Source organism: Oryctolagus cuniculus, chromosome 4 (genome assembly GCF_051225735.1).
Source record: "Oryctolagus cuniculus isolate XC-2025 breed Fujian yellow rabbit chromosome 4, ASM5122573v1, whole genome shotgun sequence".
NCBI lineage: Eukaryota > Metazoa > Chordata > Mammalia > Lagomorpha > Leporidae > Oryctolagus > Oryctolagus cuniculus.
Window position 1 is genome coordinate 112844699 of NC_142870.1, and position 25412 is coordinate 112870110.

General features: G+C 39.4%; 1 protein-coding gene across 4 annotated transcripts in view; it reads left to right on the top strand.

The window, feature by feature from the left end:
- Positions 1-25412, top strand: part of WDR49 (WD repeat domain 49) — a 161087-nt gene that overhangs the window by 48527 nt on the left and 87148 nt on the right. For 3 of the 4 annotated variants that reach the window (XM_051818753.3, XM_089331008.1, XM_089331006.1), the window contains one exon: positions 17260-17493. The exons of the other annotated variant lie outside the window; for it this stretch is intronic. In XM_051818753.3, coding sequence (XP_051674713.3) covers positions 17260-17493 — 234 coding nt within the window. The remainder of the gene's footprint in view (positions 1-17259; positions 17494-25412) is intronic. 4 annotated transcript variants of the gene reach the window in all.

The window sequence follows — 25412 nt, forward strand, 5'->3', positions numbered from 1 at the left end:
GGACGTTATGGGGGGAAGCCATTGTAATCCATAAGCTGTACTTTGGAAATTTATATTCATTAAATAAAAGTTAAAAAAAAAAGATTTATGTATTTATTTGAAAGGCTGAGTTACAGAGAGGCAGAGAGAGAGTTAGAGAGAGGTCTTACATCTGCTGGTTCACTCCCCAAAAAGCTGCAATGGCTGGAGTTATGCCAATCTGAAGCCAGGAGCCAGGAACGTCATCTTTTGGGTCTCCAACACTAGTGCAGAGAGGCCAAGTACTTGGGCCATCTACTGCTTTTCCAGGCCATAGCAGAGAGCTGGATCAGAAGTAGAGCAGTCAGGACTTCAACTGACCCCCATATGGGATGCCAGCACTGCAGGCGGTGGTTTACCTGCAGTTCCACAGCACCTGCCTCAGGTGTACTTGTTTCTAAGTGTTCTCATTCTTTTATAAGGTTGAATGCTTACAGATTCCACACATACTATTTCAATGTCTAAGTTTGGGTACCTTTCCATTAGGTTTAACTTCTAAGTTATCTGGGGGAACTTCCCATTAGAAGAAGTACAGTACAAAAGGATGTTCTTTATCTTTTGGTAACTAATTACATGAGGGAAAGAAATTTTGTGTTTTGTCAAGATAATCTCATGTATTTTCTATCTTTGGGTTTAGAAAACTGAATGTTAAGAGCTGATTTTTAATATCTTTTAAGTGTATATTTCTACTAATCAAATATTAAATATACTTAATATGTAATAAATATATTTAAACATAATTTGACTCTTTATATAAGTGAATGATTATTACCTCATAATAATCAGAGATCCTATGTTAATGAAGTATTTTTTTCAATTTTGATATCCTTGACATTTTTTTTTAAATAAAAGTTCTAAATTAAAAAAAAAAAAAGAAATTGAAGATAATCCAAAGAATGTCAGATACACTGACTTTGCAATTTAATATAGAGTTCATTTTCATTTGGTGATATTGCTGGGATATTTTGAATATGGTGGAAAAATATGGCAATATCATACTGGAGCCAGATAGTCCAAGTGGATCCTGATCACACTACTTATAACTTCTATCCATTCAGGCCAACTTCTTAATCTAGGAATCGTCTTTTGTTCCTCTGTAATGCCTGACTTAAAGACCCAATAAATAAGTGATAGATTTCAAGATTCTTGGTTATGGAGAGAGGGGTGGACAAGAAGCTTGTAAGATTCCAAGACTGTCAGAAAATCTGAATTTTTGTTCTGTGCTAATGTGATATGTCCACACACAAGGGATTTCAAACAATTCATGAGAAGTGGAATTAAAAGGTAGGTTTATTGGTGCAAAATTTTTTGAAATTCTTGCATACAAGCTGTGTTCAAAACTAATTGGAAAATATACATATTTTAATATATGTATGAATTTCAAAAATTTTTTGCACCCAAATAAACTTATCTTCTCTTCATTTTCCCACAGACTTAAAATATTTGTTTATTTATTTCAGGGGCGAATACATACACACACACAAACACACATATACATTCACATAGAGAGAGTGCTCCTATCCACTGGCTCACTCCATAAATGCTTGCAATGGCTGGGGCTAGGTCAAAACTGGAGCTAGGAACTTGGGAACACAGTCTGGTCTCCCATGTGGGTGGTAAGAACTCAAATACTTAAGCTACCACTGCTGCCTCCCTGGGTCTGCGTTAGCAGGTAGTTGGAGTCAGGAGCCAGAGCCAGGTATCCAACACAGATACTCTGAGAAGGGATGCAGATATTTTAACTATTGTCTTCATGGCTCAACGAAATGCCTAACTCTGCACAAACTTTTTGAAATATTCTCATACTTAGCAATAGATTTTCAACTTCTTAGCCATTCCCCATCCTATGTCTTCACTTATTTTGCTATATTACCTACTATAAAAAACTCACTTTCCCCTAAGTTTCACCAGTCAACTGCCAATTCCTGTTGGTTCTACCATAAAAAGTATGCTTGTTGGTATCACCTGTCCATCTCAGCTACCACTGTTCTAGTTTAAAATGCCATCTTCTTTGCCCCTCAGTACTGCAAGGTTTCCTAACACCTCCCTACTTTCATACTAACGGAACTCAAAATTGCCCTGTATTAGACTCACTAAGTAATTTACAAAAATTCTACCTCCCCTCATGTCTGCCCTCGATTTAAACATCAATTGTAACATTCTTAAACCTATAGAAGGCCTCCCCTTTCTACCAGACCCATTTCACTTTCAGTTTTTCCTTTCATTCATTTAATGCTGTAGTTTTATCAAACTGTTGACTGTTGCTGCCATGCAGTGTCATGGCTTTGCAACATGCTCTTTCTTTATCCTTCAATTTCCTTCTTTTCCATTAATTGGCAGATACCTACTTATCCTCTGGATTTTAGACTTTTTGGAGTCTCCTGTGCAGGTGGGGGTGTTTGTTTTCTTAATTTTATGTGTGATCCTGTTGCACATGTGTATTAGATTGTGTGTCATGTTGAACTAAAATTGATAATTTGCTTTCTTAAGAAGGTTTGACGTTCTCAACTTGTATTCTTGGTATGTGGCAATGATTATTTGTTGACAGCTTGAAGTAAAGACACATTATTGTGAGGACACAGTATCAAAGAAACTCAGAATTAAACCTTTTATTAAGCCCTAGTTAGATTCATTTGTGTTTTTTTGAGATGTGTTAGCACTTTGTTCTAACTTTGGTTATTGAACCTATAATCTGATTTGTGTTCTAAAATATTGAATACATACCTTGTATCTTTTACTGAACTTTGATTACATGAAGGCACAGGATATTTGTTGAATTCATTTTTGTATTTCTCAAGGTCCAGCAGATAAAGAGCATGTCAAAATTTTCATCAAATATGGAATTAAAAGATAAGTTTATTTTGGTATAAAACCAGTTTGAAATCTGTGCATAAAAGGGAGTCTTAAAAAAAGGTAATGGAAGATGCATATTATGGGAAAACTACTCATGGATAGTGTAACGATCAGCTAAGTGATAGGATTCATGCAGTTAGGATTCCACAGGCTGTGTCTTTGTTAAATTGAGGCATTTGTACATCAGGTTTTCAATAAGTTGCTGTTAAGTGAATGAGTTTTTATCAAATGTAAATATGAAGCAAATACCAGATATTTCACCACTACAGAATTCTCTGAAAGGTTTTATTACTTTAAAAGCAAGTGAGGCCGGCACCGTGGCTCACTAGGCTAATCCTCTGCCTTGTGGCGCCGGCACACCAGGTTCTGGTTCCGGTCGGAGCGCCGAATTCTGTCCCAGTTGCCCCTCTTCCAGGCCAGCTCTCTGCTGTGGCCAGGGAGTGCAGTGGAGGATGGCCCAAGTGCTTGGGCCCTGCACCCCATGGGAGACCAGGAGAAGTACCTGGCTCCTGCCATCGGATCAGCGTGGTGCGCCGGCTGCAGCGCACCGCCCGCGGCGGCCATTGGAGGGTGAAACAATGGGCAAAGGAAGACCTTTCTCTCTGTCTCTCTCTCTCACTGTCCACTCTGCCTGTCAAAAAAAAAAAAAAAAAAAAAAAAGCAAGTGAAAAAAATATTCTAAGACTTAGAATTGATTGTGAACAGCTATCACCAATATTAAGACTGCCTGGACCTTTCCAAAAAGCAGTTTTATCCTTTTATTTTTGCGTTGGCTTAAGAAAACATTACATTATAATGCAGCTTGTCCTGTTGCCTTTCATGTTAGTCTACATGCGTTTCACTTTGATGCATGCATGATAACTTTAGTTTTTATGTCTCTACAACAAAAAACATGGCCTTCTGCTACACTGTCACAACATTCTTCTGGGTATTTTATAGGACTGAGGCTAAGTTAGAGCACAGGGAAAATCACAGACAGTCCTTTTTTTTTCCCCAAAGAGGATTTGACATGTTTTATTCAATGAATTATTAAATTAGAAGGTTTGCAAAATCAAAGCAATTTAATTCCAAATAATTTACTCCAAAAATAATCTGAGTCTTTAGTTCTTTTTGGGAAGACTGCTCTGTCGCCACTTTGCAGTGATGATTAATAAGTTTATTCCTATAGAATTTCACAACATATTAAATGATAGTCCAATTGCACTTTGATGTGGGCTGCTAAACTGTTTCTCTTAAGGTGGCAATCACTGTTGGCAAGGCCCTGCTGGGAGCCAATAACTTGATCATTTAAAGGAGAGAGCTCCTGAGGAGGAAAAGGATTTTCACAACCTAGAAGAATGTTTTTGTTAAGGTTTGACTTCCAACCAACCAGTCTAATTCAGCTTTTCTTCGTTGCTCACTATTCTCTCCTGAGATATTAATCCTGGGATTAGATTAATACTGGGATTAGATCAGTTTGTATCTGAATCCTTGGTTTGAGGTTTTAATTTTCTCCAGTGCCTGGCTTCCATATTATAGACCTATGGTTGGTAAGGAAAATACAGCCTAATATTTGTGACTACATCTCACTTATTTGTCTTCTTTTAGTCTCCATACCACTCAGCACCCTAACTTCCAGTTATCCATCCAAAAGTGTTTTCATTTTGTTTCAACTGCGCAAGTAAGTGGATTAATGCTTTCTCATAGAAATTACAAATGATGAGGAAGTGCAAAAGTAAACATCCTTCTTTCTTATTTCTCCTTCAACCCAATTTCATTCAAGGAAATAACTATTATTAACATTTGATGTGTATTTTCTTATATCATTTTGTTAAATACTTAATCTATTGCATGGATCTGATAATATTTCATATTAACATGGAATTTATGTATATGTTGTTACATATTATTCTGTCTGTACAAATACAGGCTACTTATTGTTAGTTTTTACAAAACATGTTTTACTGCATCTTGCTTTTGCTTAAACAGTGTCTGTTGGAGATATTTCTATGTGAGTATACATAAACCTGGCTTTTGTTCTTCTTGTTTAGTATTTTGCTACATAGTAATTTATAATACGGATGGTCATGATTTGATTATTCATTCATCTACTGAGTAAGAGATATTACTTCTAATTTTTACCTTTATTAATCAGGAAACAGAGACACACAGCCACATACAAACACACATCTTTAAGATCTTGTGAGTTAATTTCTTTCTATTAAGTTCCTACAAGTGGTGTTATTGGATCAATGGACAGGCACTTCTTAAGGACTTTTATAATTTATGCCTATTTTAATGCAGAAATGTTATACCAATTGTCATACTCATCAGATTTATTAAAGTGCCTTTCCTCATACTCCTAACAATGTAGAAACCAAAAATATGGTTTTTGTTTTTGTAAGTCTGAAAAACAAAAAAATTAGGGAGAATTTATTGTTCTAATGTTTATTAGATACTTATATTTTTAATTTTTTGTGTGTTACCTTTATCTTACTCCTTAAGAACTTGACTGCCATTTTCTTACTGACTTGTAGTAGCATGAAAAGAGTTTGATTATCTTTACTGATCATATATTCTGAAAATACAAAATTTCACCTCTTTCAAGCATATAATTTTTTATCTTTGTTGATTTTTTTTTTTACATTCAAAAGGTTTTCTTTCTTTTTTTAAACCTAATGTGTACGGACTGGCAGTGTGGCTTACCTGCAATGTCAGCATCCTATATATTATGCACTGTTTCCAGTCCTGGCTGCTCCACTTTTTTTTTTTTTTTTTTTCACAGGTAGAGTTATATGCAGTGAGAGAGACAGAGAGAGAGGTCTTCCTTTCGTTGGTTCACTCTCTAAATGGCCACTACGGCCGGCACTGTGTCTATCCGAAGCCAGGAGCCAGGTGCTTCTCCTGGTCTCCCATGAGGGTGCAGGGGCCCAAGCACTTGGGTCATCCTCCACTGCCAGAGAGCTGGCCTGGAAGAGGAGCAACCAGGACTAGAACCTGGTGCCCATATGGGATGTTGGCGCCGCAGGTGGAGGATTAGCCAAGTAAGCCATGGCGCCAGCCCCCTGGCTGCTCCACTTTCTTTCCAGAGTGGACAGTGAGAGAGAGAGACAGAGAGAAAGGTCTTCCTTTGCCCGTTGGTTCACCCTCCAACGGCTGCCACGGCTGGCGCACTGCGGCAGGCGCACGGTGCTGATCTGATGGCAGGAGCCAGGTACTTCTCCTGGTCTCCCATGGGGTACAGGGCCCAAGCACTTGGGCCATCCTCCACTGCACTCCCTGGCCACAGCAGAGAGCTGGCCTGGAAGAGGGGCAACCGGGACAGAATTCGGCGCCCCGACCGGGACTAGAACCCGGTGTGCCGGTGCCCATAGGTGGAGGATTAGCCTAGTGAGCCGCGGCGCCGGCCGCTCCACTTTCAATCCAGCTCCCTACTAATGTGCCTAGGAAAACAGTGAAGGATGTCCTGAGGGTTTGGGTCCTTGCACCTATGTGGAAGACCAGAAAAAGCTCCTGGTTTCGGCCTGGCCCACCTATGGTTGTCGCAGCCATTTGGGAAGTGAACCAGCAAATGGAAGACCTCTCTCTCTCAGGTCTCTCTCTGTCTCTCTCTGTCTCTCTCTCTATAAATCTGCCTTTCAAATGAATAAAATAAATCTTAAAAAATCCTAATGAGTTATTTGAGGGTTTTAAAAAATTAAAAAACATTAATTTGAAAGACAGAGAGAGAGAGAAATTCCATCCAATGGTTTGCTTGGCAAATACCTGTAACAGTTAGGGCTGGGACAGACTAAAGCTGGGAGCCAGAAACTCCACCCAAGGGACTCCACTCAACAAGGGTGGCAGAAACTCCACGATTTGAGTCATCATCTGTTGCTTCCCAGGGCCATTAGCCCTGAACAGGATTGGGATCAGAGGCGAGACTCCATTTCAGGCACTCTAGTATGAGATGCAGACATCCCAGGTGGTAGCTTAACTTGCTGTGCTAAAATGCCCCTCATTCAAAAAGCTTTCAATGTTTATGAAAGGTTGTGTAAGAAATGGTTTTCTTTATGGCTCTGGACTTTATGTCCAGTTTAGGAATGTCTTCCACACCTTCTATTCATAAAAATATTCTCATTTATTTTCTACTAATACTTTTTATATTGTTAATTTAGTTTGCGTCAAACTTTGTAGTTTATGCTTACAAGTTTTTTTTCTGTAACAATATCTGAGATTATTAAGATTAATTTTTTATTTCCTTTTTAAAAATGTAAAAATATTTTGATGAATATATAAAAATTGCACATATTTGTAGAGTATCCTGAGATGTTTCAATGTATGTATATATTGTGTAATATCCGAGCAGGGTAAACATATCTTTATTTTCACACTTAACATTACTACAGTAAAAAATATTAAAAATCCTATCTTCTAGCTTATTTTTTTATTTTATGTTTAAAGATTTTACTATTTTGAAAGCCAGAGTTAACAGAGAGAGAGAGAAGGAGAGAGAGAGAGATCTTCTATCTGTTGGCTCACTGTCCAGATGGCCACAATGGCCAGCACTGGGCAAGGCTGAAGCCAGGAGCCAGGAGCTTCATCAGGGATTCCCCACACAAATGGTAGGGGTCCAGTTCTCGGGCCATCTTCTGCTTTTCCCAGGACATTAGCAGGTAGCTGGATTGACAGTGGAGCAGCTGGGTCCTGAATCAGCGCCCATATGGAATTCTAGTTCTGTAGGCAGTGGTGCTGGCTTAATCTGCTACACCGCAATGCCAGCCTTTCCTCTAGTTTATTTTAAATAGAAACATATAATACATTAATATTACCTGTAGTCATCTTACTGTGCAATAGAACTGCATAATGTCTTTATTAGAAAGAGAACATTCTCACTTTCTCATCTTCTTTCTTTGTTTTTCTTTTTTTTTTTAAGATTTATTTATTTATTTGAAAGTCAGAGTTACACAGAGAGAGGAGAGGCAGAGAGAGAGAGAGAGAGAGAGAGAGAGAGAGAGAGAGGTCCTCCATCCGATGGTTCACTCCTCAATTATCTGCAACGGCCAGAGATGCTCCAGTCTGAAGCCAGGAGCCAGGAGCCAGGAGCCTCTTCTGGGTCTCCCACAAGGGTGCAGGGGCCCAAGGACATGGGCCATCTTCCACTGCTTTCCCAGGACATAGCAGAGAGCTGCATCGGAAGTGGAGCAGTCGGGTCTCAAACCGGTGCCCATATGGGAAGCCGGCGCTTCAGGCCAGGGCATTAACCTACTGCGCGCCACAGCGCCTGCCCCTCTCACTTTCCCATTTACTCTTCAAATACTGTCAATGGCCAGGGTTGGGCCATCCCAAAGTCAGGAGCCAAGAACTCAGTCTAAGTCTAGATTTGGTGTCAGGAACCCAAACCCCGAGTCATCACTGCTGCCTCCCAGGCTGTGTATTGGCAGGAAGCTGGAATCAGTACTGAAGCCAGGTCAGATCCAAGCACTGCAAAATTACATGCAGACATCTCCTCTGGCAGCTTAAGCACTGTGTCGGAAGCGTACGCTGGAACTGCTTATTCCTACCTAACAGCAAGTAGCTGTTAATCAACCTTTCTCTATAACCTTCTCCTGTAAGATTAGTTTTTGAATAACCTATCTGACTGATTTGAAATGATTGCTATCATCATCTGAATTGCTGTAAATACATAATTTTGTTTCTATATACTTTATTCTTTCCATTAATTTTGTGTATTTTCCCCTACATTAACATACTATTGTTCAACCACAGCAGCTTGTGTAGAGTGTTATTTTGATGTCTGTCGGGTAATTCCTACTTAATGGTTTTCTTTTTCAGTTTTAACTATCCTCTGGCGCTTTATCCTTTCAAGTAAATTTCAGGATCAATACTCTTGCTTCATGAAAACCCTGTTAGTATGTGGATTGGAATTTCATTGAATTTGATGATATTTGACTTCTTGAAAATACTAAGAAAGTACACTCATTTACTCCTTCTTTTTGCTATGTTAAGCAAAATAAATGTATACATCAATCTTTTTCACATTCTTGTTGGAATTTTCCTCCATATTACAGGAGGATCCTTATCATATTCTTTATTGTAAGGGTTATTTTAATTAGGGGTCACTACTTCCTCCACAACTCATACATTGGGTTTTGATTTTAACTAAAATTTTTGCTACAATATTTTTGAACTTTCTGGTAATTTTGTATAGGGTTTTGTTGCTTGTTCATTTTGTGAATTCTGACTTCTATATCTTTAATTTCAGACTTAATTATTTTACATGTTGTCTAATAATTCCCATGTGTGGTCCTTGATGATCTAAGTTGGATGTTTGTTACTCTGGTGATTCCCCCTCATTCTGAATTGTGTCCTTCTGTATCTGGCTGTCTTTTGTTGTTGCCTTGTAACCAATAAGCACTCGGAGGCACTCTCTTCCAGGAGACCTGTGTATGTTGGTGCAGGGTGGAAATGTGGAAAACCACTCTCTAGGCTATTGCACTCTCCTTCTCACTTGTCCACTTTAGCAGTCTTGCTTCAGTGCCCATACTTTGCCGCTGGACCAAAACTGAAGCTCCTGGTTATGTGTCTTCATTACCGCCTACTGTGCACTGCCCCGTCTTCAGTTTCCTTTTTCTCTGGGAAGACTGTCCTCACTTCTTCAAGACCTAGCAAGGCAGCAGAAATTATGCTGAAATTATTCAGAGCTGCATGTCTTTGAAGCAAGAAGTTACTGTACAAACATTTATCAATAGCAACTCAATCAGAATTCCCTTGTTCTAGCTGTTTTTGACATTTCCTCAAAAGTTGTTGTTAATATAAATAAGAAGTTAAAAAAAAAAAAAACCTCTAAATCTTTGAATAGGTGAAGTTAGCAGAACTTTTTAAGGACTGGGGAAAGTTCCATTATGATTTTCAATGTTCTATGAGTAACAATATTGGCAAAAGAATGAATTGCAATTTAAAAATTCTCCAAATCACCTTACATTCTGGAAAAAAAATTGCCTAAAATAAAATGTTTGTATTTGTTAACTTTATTGCCTAATTTGAACTAAGAAATCAATGAAATTTCTGCAGAACCATTCATATTATTATAAGGAATTCATACTCTTTCAAGATCAATGATAGAGTACACCAGCAAACACTGACAGAAATCCTTTTTTTAGAGCTCTATGTGTTTTCTCACTTCTGTTCAAAACAACTGAACTACAAGAGAAGATTATAGTTGTGGTAACAATTTAAAGATGATTAACAGAGGAGAAGAGCTTAATTTCAGGTTAATATTTTGAGTTGGATTTCAGTCCTAAGGGGAAAATGATGAAAATCCATCTTTTTTTTTTTTTTTTTTTTTTTTTTTTTTTTTTGACAGTTAGACAGTGAGAAAGAGAGACAGAGAGAAAGGTCTTCCTTTTCCCATTGGTTCACCCCCCAAGTGGCTGCTATGGCCAGTGCATTGAGCTGATCTGAAGCCAGGAGCCAGATGCTTCCTCCTGGTCTCCCATGTGGGTGCAGGACCCAAGGACTTGGGCCATCCTCCACTGCACTCCCGGGCCACAACAGAGAGCTGGCCTGGAAGAGGGGCAACTGGGACAGAATCCGGTGCCCCGACCGGGACTAGAACCTGGGGTGCTGGTGCCGCAGGCGGACGATTAGCCTAGTGAGCCATGGCGCCGGCCTGAAAATCCATCTTAAAGGAAGTACTATTATGCAACTTTAAGCAAAAATATTAACTGAGATGTTCCAAAGTATACTTTAGCTAATATATCATGTAAAATAAAATTACCTTTAAACAGTTACTGATGATGCTTTTGTGCATTATTAAAAGGCTTAAATTCTCAGTAAATAGACTTCTTAATACATAAAGGTATGTTCAGGAGAGCCAGTGCCCTCAGTTCCTGTTATTCTATTATTTGCAGGTAAGCTCTGCAGTGTTTATGGATTACTCCCGGAGGGCTGGATTGTTGCACTGCTGTCCTCAAAAATCCCCTAGCAACACACACACAAACACACACTCACACAGAGTCACTCTTTCTCTTTTTTCTTTTATTGTGATTTTATATCTACTTCTACAGAATTTCAGGAGTTAGTAAATGCTTGAGGAAACCAAACAAATCTTTCAATAGGGTCACTGGAATCTTTTCTATTCTCCCTCACCTTTATGTCATTATTAGGGAATTATGAATCTTTTTGTTTCCTAACTACTTTAAATTAATCTTTACCTGTTGCCATTATGCTGACTTGGTTTTTGAAAGTGTACTGACAACAGGCCAGCGCCATGGCTCCCTTGGCTAATCCTCCACCTGCGGTGCCAGCACCCCAGGTTCTAGTCCCGGTCGGGGCGCTGGATTCTGTCCCAGTTGCTCCTCTTCTAGTCCAGCTCTCTGCTGTGGCCCGGGAAGGCAGTGGAGGATGGCCCAGGTGCTTGGGTCCCTGCACCCCATGGGAGACTGGGAGGAAGCACCCGGCTCCTGGCTTCGGATGGGCGCAGCGCGGGTCGTAGTGGCCATTAGGGGAGTGAACCAATGGAAGGAAGACCTTTCCCTCTGTCTCTCTCTCACTGTCTATAACTCTACCTGTCAAATAAAAATAAAGTGTACTGACAACAGACACTCTATCCATTCAAACAGGTATGGATGTACCTGCCTAGCCATGAAGTTACCCATTTATAGATATAAGATATGTAGTATGAAAGGGAATATTCATTTACTTGTTGCAATTTTATTACACCTCTGTGAATGGTAGTGATATTGTCAATCTTGGAGGAATCTTCAGCAAAGCTAGACAAAAACATGATGGCCTACATTTCTTTAACTCAATCCTCACAATACACCTTTTAAAGTTTGTTTGAATTGTTGTTATTATGGAATATTTAGATAATGGAGATTGAGCAATTTTCCTGCATTTTAGATAGAATTGACAGAATTTCAAAGCTGGCATGGCTGCTTCAGCCAGAGTGAGTAAATAGAGATAAAATTGCATACCTAAGCTGACTAACCTGAGTGGTGCTGAAACCTGGAGATGGGTATTTGGAGGGTCAGTCCACTTGTCTCTGGCTCTAGTACATAGGCATGATAAGTATTAGCTTATCATGCTGCATTATGAAAAGGTTAGCTATTGAAAAAAAGATGATTGTACAGAAAAATGTCATCACTATTAGATAAAAAGCCAAGTTTCACCTTAAAAATAAAAAACTTTGGCACTTGTTCCTACTAATGAAAAAAAAGAAGATGAAATAGAGCCCTCAAATCTATGCTTTTAAAGGCTTAGTAAATCTGACTTTGGTTAGAGATCATGAATTCTCAGCCACCATGATGTAAATAGATACAGCACAGTGTAGATGAAATTTTATGGAAAATATATGGAAGAGTTTCAAAATTATTTCTCACCAAAATAAACTTATCTTTTAATACTATTTTACATGAACTTTTTGAAGTACCTGCATAAAAGTAAAAAAAAAAAAATCTGAGTGTTCAATTGTAATTTTAAAACATAAGAGTTTGTCCCTCCAGTTTTTCTAGTAAGAATAATGAAAATACTTCCAAGATGTGTGGAATGAAAATTGATATTAAATATATTCCTTCACGAACTGTGGCCTAATTCTATTCCAGAAATGAACTAGATTATAAAAGAAGGGGAGAACCCACAATTCTCACTTAATAACTTGATAATTAAGTGACATTTTTCAAAGAACTTGTTTAATGAAGCAATGTAAAATCTTTTCATGATTTAAAGGAAGTAGACTTATTAGGAAAGATGAGAAATAAGGTTATCTGGTTTAAAGCCAGGCCATATGATATTATTAATTAAGCTGCAAAAAAGATTTCTTATTCAGGAAGATTAGCATTGACCTTAAAACTAAATAGAGCAGTTAAGATTTAATACAAAGGAAATTTCTGGGAATATTTTTTTAAAATACTAGTGTCTGGGTCTCATCCTTAGAAATTCTATTTAATTGGCCTGGGAAAAGGATTGGTGATTTCTAAAGCACCCTAAATGCTTCTAATGTTGAGTTTAAGAACCACTGGGATATACTATGTAGTGTAGGGAAGATTGAAAAATCAATGGGAGATCACATTCTACCACAAAGTTTCTAGGAGCATCTTGGAACACTGTTTTAAGCCTTAATGGCAGTATATTGATGGTGTTGCTTAATTTTCAGCATTGAAAAATTAGAGAATTAAAGATAGAAGGTAGACTTAGTTGGGTTATTATCTGAGAGAGTTTAGGGTCCCCTAAGGAAGTAAAACAATAAAAATTAATTTAAGAAAATTTAATGAATATATATAATCTGATTAAAATATGTCTAGATTTAATTGCTAATATCAAGAAGTAACCTGTTGTGGACTAAAGAGATTATAGCTCATCTATTTTTACTTTTTCATTTAATTTATGAGACTAAATGTCAATGAAATATCCAAGTCACTATAAATTAGTTGAAGACAATAGAAAATTATTTGGGGGAAATTATAGTCCATGAATACTACGAGTTTTTGTTCTTCATCTCAATGAAGACATGACAATGAGTGTCATATGAGTGTATGAGAAGGATCTGGGTAAAGTTAATCTTATGGCTGTAACATTCCATAATAATAGCTTATCCATTCTATTTATATTTAGGACACATTGAAATATGTTTGCAAGACTTAGTTCTGATAGGATTTATATTTTGGAGGATAAACATTTTCTGGAGAGCTGCTAGAACTTTCAAAATGAATTTTTTTTAGTAATGATTAAGAACCAGGATGAGTTCTCTAATATTTCTTGCCAAGAAAGCCAAATTTTCCTTACAAATACATATTTTTGAGGTTAGATCACTGGTGATGCTGTTTATCTGGTAGAGACTGGCAGGTCCATTCACATTTGTTGCAAGGGTTGGTAGATGAGGAAGTCACCTATAGATCAAGCATAATTATTTCCACAAAATGTTTGAAAAAATCCCACAAAAAAATCTCACTGTAGATTGGATGAGTAACCATGTAGGAATGAAGCAGGTTTTTTTGTGGTGGTGTTATATTCTTGTACCTATCCTATCTAATCTTTTAATCAATGAACTGGATAAGACACCATTATTGAGTGAGTCACAATCTTTAATAAATTCAAAAAATATTTATTGAACATACACTATATCCTGTGGTATTCATGGGCAAAATAGGGAGGAATTGCTAATGTAATTGAATTAGGATTAAGGCTGGTATTGTCACATTGAAACCACGGATGACAGCCAGAAACACTTCTAATTTTAACTTGAGGAATCAATTGTTTGAAGGCAAGATGATAGGTTTGACTTGATTGTGAAAATAATAGAGTTTTGCTCAGTCAGGACCTAAAGGTAAACAAAAAGTAGGATGGAGTGGCTTAGTCAGCTAATGCAAGAATAGGTTGCTTTAAAGAAATCTTAGCACTTGTAATGGTTAGAACCCAGATGAAATATTGACTCAGTTTGGTGCCTTGCTTAAGACAAATCTTTGGAGGGCCCTAGGGTGCTCAGAGGTAGTGTTTTAAGTTAGTAGTGAAAAATTATTTGTAATTATATTATTTGTTTAGGTTGGAAGAATGGAAGAAAAAGGTAGAAAAGGAGAATAAGAAATTCCTCTTTTTTTCAGAGGAGACTCATTTTATGTATAGGTAATTAATATATGCAGTGCACACACAATGATATTGTAATGTTATTACTTATATATGTAGAGAAGCAGAATCTGTGACAAGTTGAAGATTTAAGAAAGGCTGTATCCAAGGAGTGTGGCTTAAGGTAGAATTATGTGGGTTGGGATAAAAGCCTTTTTGTGTTATTTGATATTATACAGTGGGCTTGCTCTACAGTGGTTTTCAAAAGTTAGCAAGTTCTGGATGGCTATCAACCCCTGGAGAGGAAATGGAAATAGTTTAAGTGAGAGAATTGAAGAGGCTGCCATGGTAGTTGGAATGGAATCTGAAACTGATATGAAAGTGAAAGAACTGGGATCGCCAAGCTGGAAAGGAGGCATAAGAGGAGGCTTATAAACATAGAAAACAGGGAAGCATAGGCCGGCGCCGCGGCTCACTAGGCTAATCCTCCGCCTAGCGGCGCCGGCACACCGGGTTCTAGTCCCGGTCGGGGCGCCGGATTCTGTCCCGGTTGCCCCTCTTCCAGGCCAGCCCTCTGCTGTGGCCCGGGAGTGCAGTGGAGGATGGCCCAGGTGCTTGGGCCCTGCACCCCATGGGAAACCAGGCAAAGCACCTGGCTCCTGGCTCCTGCCATCGGATCAGCGCGGTGCGCCGGCCGCAGCGCGCCAGCCGCGGCAGCCATTGGAGGGTGAACCAACGGCAAAGGAAGACCTTCCTCTCTGTCTCTCTCTCTCACTGTCCACTCTGCCTGTCCAAAAAAAAAAAAAAAAAAAAGAAAACAGGGAAGCATAGACTCAAAAGCTAGAAGGGGATGTCTTCGACTGAACATATTTAGTAATTATGTAGGAATTGCTATTCTGTTTTTCCAGGCCATTTTGATATGTAAGTGAAGGATGTGTGTATATATGTATGTATGTAACTTTTTAATACTTATATGATGAAAAATACAGTAAAATAAATTTCATAAGAAAGAGAATTCATTGAACACTTACAATACACCAGTCATCATGCTACATGCTTGGTGTGGGCTCTCATTTGATGCTCAAAGCATTGGTTAAAAGAGGCACTGCATTAAAACTGAAGAAGAGAAGTCATCTGACTAGGGAAGCACAAAGATGAGATTAGGAACCAGACATTTGATCCTAGAGCTTTTCTGCTAAGTCCTCTTGGAGGGTTTATTCACTGCCTTCATTTTGACTTTCCCTTACCAGCCTGTGTTAATTCTGTACCACTACTGATAGTGATACAGCAATGCAGTATACTGATACTTTCACCTGAAAAGCTACTTTTTCTGTTTTCTTCCCAGGTCATTAAGTGTTACTCACCCACACTGGAATGAAGGAAGCTATGAGGATGTGGAATAGGAAAAGATTATTTACTGTCTGTTGAATATAGAGCAGCATTTCTCTTGAGCAAGGATTCAGTGTTTGCCCTCCACTACCCATTGATAAATGCATATCATTTACGTGCCTTGATTTTGTTTGAACAAAAATATAACACTTGTGGTGTGTTTGAACATGATTTGCGTTTGTTTAATGCCACTTCTATTTCACCAAAAGCACACACACACACACACACATATCCAAGGGTTCATCAAACAGTTCATGAAAAACACATCTATGTTTCAATTCCATTTTCCATAAGCAGTTCTGAAAAATTTTATATTTTTGTTTATTTGAAATATGGAGACAGAGAGAGAGAGAGAGAGAGAGAGAGAGAGAAAGAGAGAGAGAAACTCTTCTCTGTTGATTTACTTCCTAATTTCCCTCAACAACCCAGGCTGGGCCAAGACAAATCTCCAGGCTTCCCATGTGGGTAGGAGAGACCCAAGTATTTGAATCATCACCTCCCACCTCCCGGAGTGCACATTAGCAGGATGTGGAAATTGGAAGCAGAGATGGGGATTTGAACCCAGGCGCTCTGATATGCTCTCTGATGTGGAATGTGGGCATCCCAAGAGCCATCTTAACCATTGCAGCAAACTCCTGCCCTTTCTATGATCTTTTTGAAGACTCTCTCTGTGTGTGTATGTTTGTGTGAGTATATGTGTATAAAGAGTTAAAAAAAAAACAGAGAATTGTGTTAGTTTTCTATTTACAGTGTCACAAATCACCACAAACTTAGAGATTTGAAGCAGCACTAATTTGCAATGATTTGTGTTCTGTACATCAAAATTCTGGCATGACTTTCATTTGGTCAGATCAAGTGCTGGCACGGCTGTGTTTGTTTCAGGAGGCTCTGGAGGAAAGTCCATGTCCTTGCCTTGGCCAGCCTCCTGCGATCAGGCCCCTTTCTCCATCTTCCACGCCAGTAACACCAGGAAGAACCTTCACATTGCATCACTCTAAATCTGATTTTGCTTTTGACTTTTTTCTTCTATATTTAGAGACCCTTGTGATTGCAATGAACTCAACCAAATAATCCAAGATAATTCTCCATCTCAAAGTTACTAATTTTACCCCATTTGCAAACTCTTTTGTGCCTCGTAAGCTAACATATTCGTAAGTCCTGGGGATTTGGGCATGGGCATGTTTGGGAGACCATTATTCTATCCACTAAAAGCACATTCTAATAGCCAGGCCCTTTTCCAAGGGCTGAGATAAACCACAATCCCAATCCCTCCCTTAGAGAAGCTTACAATTTAGAAGGAGTTGAAACAGGTAACGGAACACAAAATAATGTGTGCTGTGACGGCAATGCAACCAATTATAGTACTGTGGAGGAAACAATTGTCTACCTGTGGGTGAGGATGAAGTAGAAACAATTGGCCAAAAAAAAAATCAGAATTATCTTTGACACATTTATATGATTTTATCACTTTTCATCCAGGTTTTGAGACTCTGGGATATTCAACTTCAGCTGTCCATCCAGAGAATAGCCTGTTCATTCCCCAAAAGTCAGGACTTTAGATGCCTCTTTCACTTTGATGAAGCCCGCGGACGACTTTTCATCTCATTTAATAACCAGCTAGCATTGTTGGCAATGAAGAGTGAGGCCAGCAAGAGGGTGAAAAGCCACGAGAAAGCAGTCACTTGTGTTCTTTACAATTCCCTCCTGAGACAGGTAATGATGCTTTCTTTCCTCTCGCCTAACACACCCCTGAGTCCAGAGGCTCATTTCCTTAATTCAGTCTAAGGTAACACTGAAGACAAATCTGTCAAAAAACAAATATGGGAAGAAGTGATTTAATAATCAGGTGCTTTTCTGCAGTAATGTGTGTTCCGGTAGATTTGAGGATGATTTCATTTGCAACCAGTGGTCACAGCAGCACTGATAGAGTTATAAGGAATGACAACCTTGCAGCTAAAACAAACACAACATGTAATGTAATTGAACTTATTATCTTTGTTACCTGCTAGTTTGGATCCTGAGCCAAATGCAGGTGAAGCTAGTTGTAAAATTCCCTTTATGAACGCCATCCTCCCGTATCCCTGTGGAAAGTTCTGAAATATGCATGAAACGTAATTAGCAGAGATCCATTTTGCCAGCGTATTTTACACCAGTGGCTCACAGTGGCAGCCTGGAATGTATTCATAATAAAATGATTCAGTTAAATGGGATGCCACTTGGTATGCAGCGTGAGTGTTGTTTGTCTCCCCACCACTTTAATGACGCTCTGCAGCCTTTGCTTAGGGGAGCGCTACCTGCATCTCAATGAAAGAAGTGCGGTTCCCTGGCGCAGAGGGGCCACATGAACAACAGCCCGTCGTGGAGGGCAGGGAGGTCCGGCCGGGCAGCTTGCGGCTCTCTTGGAGGGAGCGGACCCCATTGGAGGTTGGTGCCTTGGTGATGATCACCTCCAGCCTGATGGGAATGGCACAGTAGGAGATGAACAGAAAGCAAGTCTCCAGCTTGCGGCCAATTAAACAATCACTCCAGCCCATTCTTTCTCTTCCCTTGTGCAGAAGCGCTTGCATTCGTGCAGAAATGAGTGGTTCAGATTTTGTGCAAGGGGTGGAACGCCCTTTGTTGATAATGAGCAGTGTGTCATGTCACCACTTCAAACACTCTGCTTTCTGGTTATTCTCAGAGATAAAAAATCCTTTACAAAACAATCTGTTTTTGAATTCCATCTGCGGAGAAACATTCCTCCGCAAATGTTTTACTGAACTTTATGAAGGCAACCAGTTAATTCGGCTCCCTAGTGGCCAGGGAGAAATGTATTTGTTTCTAAGAGAACATTCTGCTAATTGAGATCTGCAAAGCTAAAGCACCAGGTTTGTGTGTGGATGTTAAGAGTCTCTGTTGCCTGACCATAAAATGAACAATATTCCAGGAGGAATTCAGGAAATGGGATGCAAAGATCTGGAATCTTCCATTTGGGACATGAAGATAAAGGCAAGTTAACACAAATATATGCAAGTCCTGAGCAACAATAGAGTATGTACTCATGGTGTATGATGTAGAAAAAAGCCCTGAACAATTGAGTTTGGTAGTCACAGCCTTACTTCTTGCTGTTAATAGCATAAATAATCAAAGCCTCAATGTGCATGTGAAGCACACAGAGCTTGCATCACACACTTCAATGTTTCCTGGTAGCTATAAAGCTATAGCTTTTAACATTATGCTACGTTCACAGTTCTAATGAGAATGTATTACAGAAAAGTACAAAGAAAGTAGTATTCCCTATAGTCCCATCAACCAGTGATAACTTACTATTTTAGAGTAATTAGATGAAGCAAATGGAACAGTTTGGAACAAATATCAGATGCTGGGAATGAAGAATAAAAGATTAAGAAACTATTATTCCCCCCCCCCCCCCCCCCGGCAGCTCAAGGAGGCTCAGCTTTGCACAGGTAGGTCCAGGGCCTTCCTCCATGGCTCTTTACTGGCCAAGGGCTCATGACCAGATTGTGGAATGAAAGAAAGGGAGGCAGACCCATTTCTGTTTCACAAGGAAACAATGGGATGTGGTAAACTGAAGTAGAAGCCAAAGCAAAGGGTTCTCTATGAAAAGTCATCCATTTCCCCTGGGGCTGGATGACTTGCATTCTGCAGAACCTGGAATGCCACCGTGGGAATCTTTACAAGGAGAAGGAAGCATTCCAGGCAGAAGGTCCAACACAGCATCTGCCAAGAGATCTGAGTGTATTCACAGGGAGAGGGTTGATTTTGGTGTGGTTAGTCCTTAGCAGGCACTATGAGAGTTAAGGCCAGAAATGCAGTTTGGGAAGGTCATCACTGAATGTGCTATGGTCTTTCTTGGAAAAACAAAGCATAGATGTGCAATTAAAGCTACAGTTTTCACACGATGATTTTGGACCCTAGAGGACCCAGATCCTCTCGGGGAATCTGAGAAGTCAAGACCACTTCTCATCATGGTATCAATTTATTGCTTGATTTTTAAACTCTTGTTCCCTCAGGAGTGTTTGTGGAGTTTCCTAGAGGTTACGTGATGTGTGATGATGACTTCATTCCTCTCACCACTAAGGGACATGTGTTCTTATATTTTTATCTTCTATTTATTTATTTATTAATTTTTAACTTTTTATTTAGTAAATATAATTTTCCAAAGTACATTTTATGGATTATAATGGCTTCCCCCCCATAACTTCCCTCCCACCTCACCCCTCCCATCTCCTACTCCCTCTCCCATTCCATTCACATCAAGATTCATTTTCAATTCTATTTATATACAGAAGATCAATTTAGTATATATTAAGTAAAGATTTCATCAGTTTGCACCCACACAGAAACACAAAGTGTAAAATACTGTTTGAGTACTAGTTATAGCATTACTTCACATTGGACAACACATTAAGGACAGAGATCCTACATGAGGAGTAGGTACACAGTGACTCCTGTTGTTGAATTAACAATTTGACACTCTTGTTTATGGCGTCAGAAATCTTCCTAGGCTCTAGTCATGAGTTGCCAAGGCTATGGAAGCCTCTTGAGTTCGCTGACTTCGATCTTATTTAGACAAGGTCATAGTCAAAGTGGAAGTTCTCTCCTCCCTTCAGAGAAAGGTACCTCCTCCTTTGATGGCCCGTTCTTTCTACTGGGATCTCACTCGCAGAGATCTTTCATTTAGGTACTCTTTTTTTTTGCCAGAGTGTCTTGGGTTTCCATGCCTAAAATACTCTCATGGGCTCTTCAGCCAGATCCGAACAATTTCTCAATTTGTATTTCTGATATGGTAAACAGATGTGTGCATATAAACTTTTGTGTATGATTCTCTCCACGTTTATATTCCACATAAATGAAAGCTATTTGGATTCCTCCATAATTTTTAAGACTGTGAAGAGATCCAAAAACCAAAGGTTTTGAGAACTGGTTTTGAGAACTGGGTTCTAAAAACATGTGCACCTGTGGGGTGTAGTGATAATAATGGGAACAGCATGTGCCTATCCTGTGTTACTTTGCAAGGGCTGCCTCCTGGAGGCCATCCTCTTGTCTTGCATGTGACAGCTCTGGATGCTCCTTGTACTTTCCTGTTTATCTTAATGTTGCTGTTTTATACACTATGTGTATATGTATGTATATATTGATTGATTGATTTTACAGGTAGAGAGACAGTTGGTGGAGGCAGAGAGAGAGAGAGAGAGAGAGAGAGAGAGAGAGAGCGAGCTAGAGTAGGAGAGGGAGAGGGAGAGAGAAATTTCTCATCCATTATTCCACTTGTTTTCCTCAAATATTCACAATGGCTGGGACAGGGCCAGGCTCAAGCTGGGAGCTGGGAATTCAGTCCAGATCTCCGAAATGGATGCCAGGAACTCAATTACTTGAGCTGTCACCTGCTACTTTTCAAGTTATACATTAGCAGGAACTGGAGTTAGGAACCAGAGCCAGGACTTGAACTCAGACAATTCACAGTCCGCTATGGAATGCAGGCATCCCAACCAGCATCTTAACCACAAGGCCAGATGCCCACCCCAACACCTGTTTTTTTTTTTTTTTAATTGACTTTTTAGGATTCCTTAAATTTGGCTTTAACCATATGTCATGTAATAGCAAATCTTAGAAAGACTTAGAAAGGGGAGTACCCTGAATTGTGGCTTTTCTCTCATGTTGCTCCTCTCAGGAATGTCACTTTTGGTGAGAAGATTGCTTATTCCTCTCCTTCTCCTCTCAGTCATGGAAACAGCTGGGTTGAAGAGACATAAACACACACCCACCAATACACACACATGCAGAAAGACACTGATGTCTCATGTACTTGTTCACTCCCCAAATGTTCACAATGAGGACGACTTTATCTCTTTCCCCCAGCTTTGCAAAGCTCAGCTCCCCATAGTGTCCAGGGCTCTCTCCAGCTACACTTAACCTCTCACCTTTCTGAGCATTGCTCACATTTCTGGTCCCCCCCCCCCCCCAGTTAAACATTTAACTAAACTTGTGTTTCTCTTTCCTATGTGTTTGCTGTCCTTTTTTTTTTTTTTTCTATCACTGTTATGAGCACAAATTGGATGCTCAACGGCTAGATTTGATCAAGTATTACCATTTCTCATTCCAAGTTCAATAGGAGCTCACGCTCTGGGTGCTTGTACTTTCACTATCTGCTTTGTTATCTTTCTGGAAGACTTTCCCTTTGTCAGCATTTAATGAAAATCTTCCCTTCTGCTGTCCTTTCAACAGATTGTCTTCTCTTCATTGCTGGGTCCTTGTATTTGGACTTCAATGGGGCCCTAACATAATCCCTACATGAAAGTAGCTTGGAACATTTGTGTGAATTTTTGTTATCTTTCCTTTCAGTATCCTAACATCCTAATATAAAAAGGTGGTGCTAAGCCACCCAAATCCTTTTTAGAGGAAGTGCTTGTTTTATTTCACCTGGAACGCATGCCCTCACAGCTAGCAGCTGAACAGGTTGGGACTGGATGAGGGAGTCCACGGAATGCACAATTTCGAAGGAATTAAAGTCGCTCAATAACCTGGAGGCAGTTCTTGGAAACTGTCTTTGCACTTTCTTAAATCAAACTTTTATTAAAAGTTCACGAATGTTAGGAAACTTTAAAAATATCTTCTGGAGGGCCAGCCCTGTGGCATAGTGAGTGAAGCTGCCGCCTGCAGTGCCGGCATCCCTTATGGGTGCCCGCTGGAGTCCCGGCTGCTCCACTTCCTATCCAGCTCTCTGCTATGGCCTGGGAAAGCAGTAGAAGATGTCCCAAGTCCTAGGGCCCCTGCACCCAGGTGGGAGACCTGGAAGAAGCTCCTGGCTTCTGATAGGGATAGCTCTGGCTGTTTCAGCCACCTGGGGAGTGAACCAGCTGATGGAAGACCTCTCTCTCTCTCTCTCTCTCTCTCTCTGCCTCTCCTCTTTCCGTGTAACTTTAATTTTCAAATAAATAAATAAATCTTTTAAAAAATATCTTCTGGGGCTTGTGTTGTGGTATAACAAGTATAGTCACCATCTGAGACCCTGGCATATGGGCTCCAGTTTGAATTCTGGCTGCTTTACTTGCTATGCATCTCCCCGCTAATCTGGGAAAAGTAGCAGAAGATGTCCCAAATGTTTGGGCCCTTGTCATCCACATGGGTGACCCAGATGAGGCTCCTGGCCCAGTGCTGGCCCAGTTTCTGCCTGGCCCAGTGCTGGTTATTACTGCCATCCAGAGAGTGAACCAGCAGATGGATGACCTCTGTCTCTCTCATCTGTCCCTCTTTCTCTGTAACTCTGACTTTCAAAATAAATAAATAAATCTTTAAAAAATATTTCTAGATATTAAATAATGTATAATAGATAAAATTTCTGTGTTATCACTGTGGCCATAATCCTAATGATGGAAGTTTATATACTTTTGTAAAACAGTTTGTTTTGCCTCTTGGATACATTACAACCAAGCTAGACATTTAGGTGTCATCAAATTTTAATGAAAATGATATTTACTATTTTTGTTATCTTAGTAATTATTTTTTAAAAAGCGTTACATATTTTAAGGAGTTAGAGCAATGCAGTAAAGCTCAAAAAAAGGAAGTAAATATACTGAAATATTATTGATAAGTTCTAAACATTTCTCTATGCATATTTTCCATAAGTATGGTCTGTATCTGATTTTTATTTAATAATAGACTATGTTTCCTTACAGCTAAATATAGATCTACTTTTTCATTTTTAAAAGGCAGTACAATATTCTATTGTATCATAATTTACTGATCCGTTTCCCTCAATGGAGAATTTTCTCTAATCAATTTTTTACATACATAAACATATTTACACTCATGACTTTATTTCTTTAAATTCTTAAGAATGGGTTTCTAGCTTTAAAAATATGCATATTAGATATTTTGATACAAAGATTGCCTCCCAGAACTTTACTGTTTCATCCAACCTCTAAGAAGAATTAACATGTTAGTCACAAAAAGACACATCAGACGGGGAGTGCTGTGCCACTGTCCATATGGCTTCCTTTAGCAGGACTTTCAAGCTTCCCAGTGGCGCTCCCACATCCAGCGTGGGATGTTGGCTTTGCAGGTTTGAAAACTGGACCATCTTCGCTTGATTCAGAGTGTTTCTTGGGATCGATTTTCACACTGCCGCAGGAAACCTAATATCAAATCATTTATTAAACCTGGAGCTGATTCTCTTGACCTATTTTCGGTACAATATTTTTGGGGAATTAAAGTATTTGAAAATCCAAAATAAAAATTCAATTGCTAGCTCACTTGGTAATTGTAATCTGGTGGAAGAGAAGAAGGAAGGGTTGAGAAAAGTTTATCTGCACCTTATAAGATAAATACCTTTACAGTGCTTGTATATAGGGTAAAATCAATGAGTTTCTCTTTCAGACAGAACTGGATTAACACCAGTGAAAACTCTCTCCATTTCTGCCTGATTGCTGGCTTGGAAGCACCATCTCTGCTGTTAAAATTGCTTATTGTCATTGACCAGGTTAAACTGGTGATTTGTTAGGCATTAATCCCGAGATTGTTTGCTCCGTTCACTGGAGAGAAACATGGAAAGTTTCATCATAGTCTTAGAGGTAACACCAAAACATACATACATAAGTGCACACATGTACACACATATAGATACACCCATATTTTTATGTGATTCATTTGGCAGGAATATCAGACATGCATATGGCAAAATCTAAAAGAACAAAAGAGTATTTGGTGAAAATGTTTACGTATTCCTTTGCGTCTACCTACACAGTTTCCTTCCCCAGAGGCAAGCAGTTTTGAAGGTTCTATGAGCATCCTTTAAGGGTTATTCTATTAATATATAAGTGAGCACACACACATGCATTGCTTAATATATATTCTTTTAAGTAGATAAATAATATTTAATAATTCTTAATATTTAATAATATATCCTTTAAAATGCTTTTACACAAGTAGTATGTTATATGCACACTTTGCTTTTTATATCCTTTTTATAATTAACAATAAATCTTTTTTTTTTAATAACTGGTTTTATTTCTTTTTTTTTTTTTTTGACAGGCAGAGTGGACAGTGAGAGAGAGAGACAGAGAGAAAGGTCTTCCTTTGCCGTTGGTTCACCCTCCAATGGCCGCCGCTGCAGCCGGCGCACCGCGCTGATCTGATGGCAGGAGCCAGGATCCAGGTGCTTTTCCTGGTCTCCCATGGGGTGCAGGGCCCAAGCACTTGGGCCATCCTCCACTGCACTCCCTGGCCATAGCAGAGAGCTGGCCTGGAAGAGGGGCAACCGGGACAGAATCCGGCGCCCTGACAGGGACTAGAACCGGGTGTGCCGGCGCCGCAAGGTGGAGGATTAGCCTAGTGAGCCGCGGCGCCGGCCAATTAACAATAAATCTTATAATTCATTTTATCTCATTTAGAAGAGTATCCTTGTTCCTTTTGACAGCTAAGCAATATTCCTTTGCATGGGTGCTCCAAATTTAATTTAACCAGTTTTTATTGGCATTTAGTTTGATTGCAGTATTTTCTATTATAATAATATAGTGGTGGCTGGCGCCGTGGCTCAATAGGCTAATCCTCCGCCTTGCGGCGCCGGCACACAGGGTTCTAGTCCCGGTTGGGCGCTGGATTCTGTCCCAGTTGCCCCTCTTCCAGGCCAG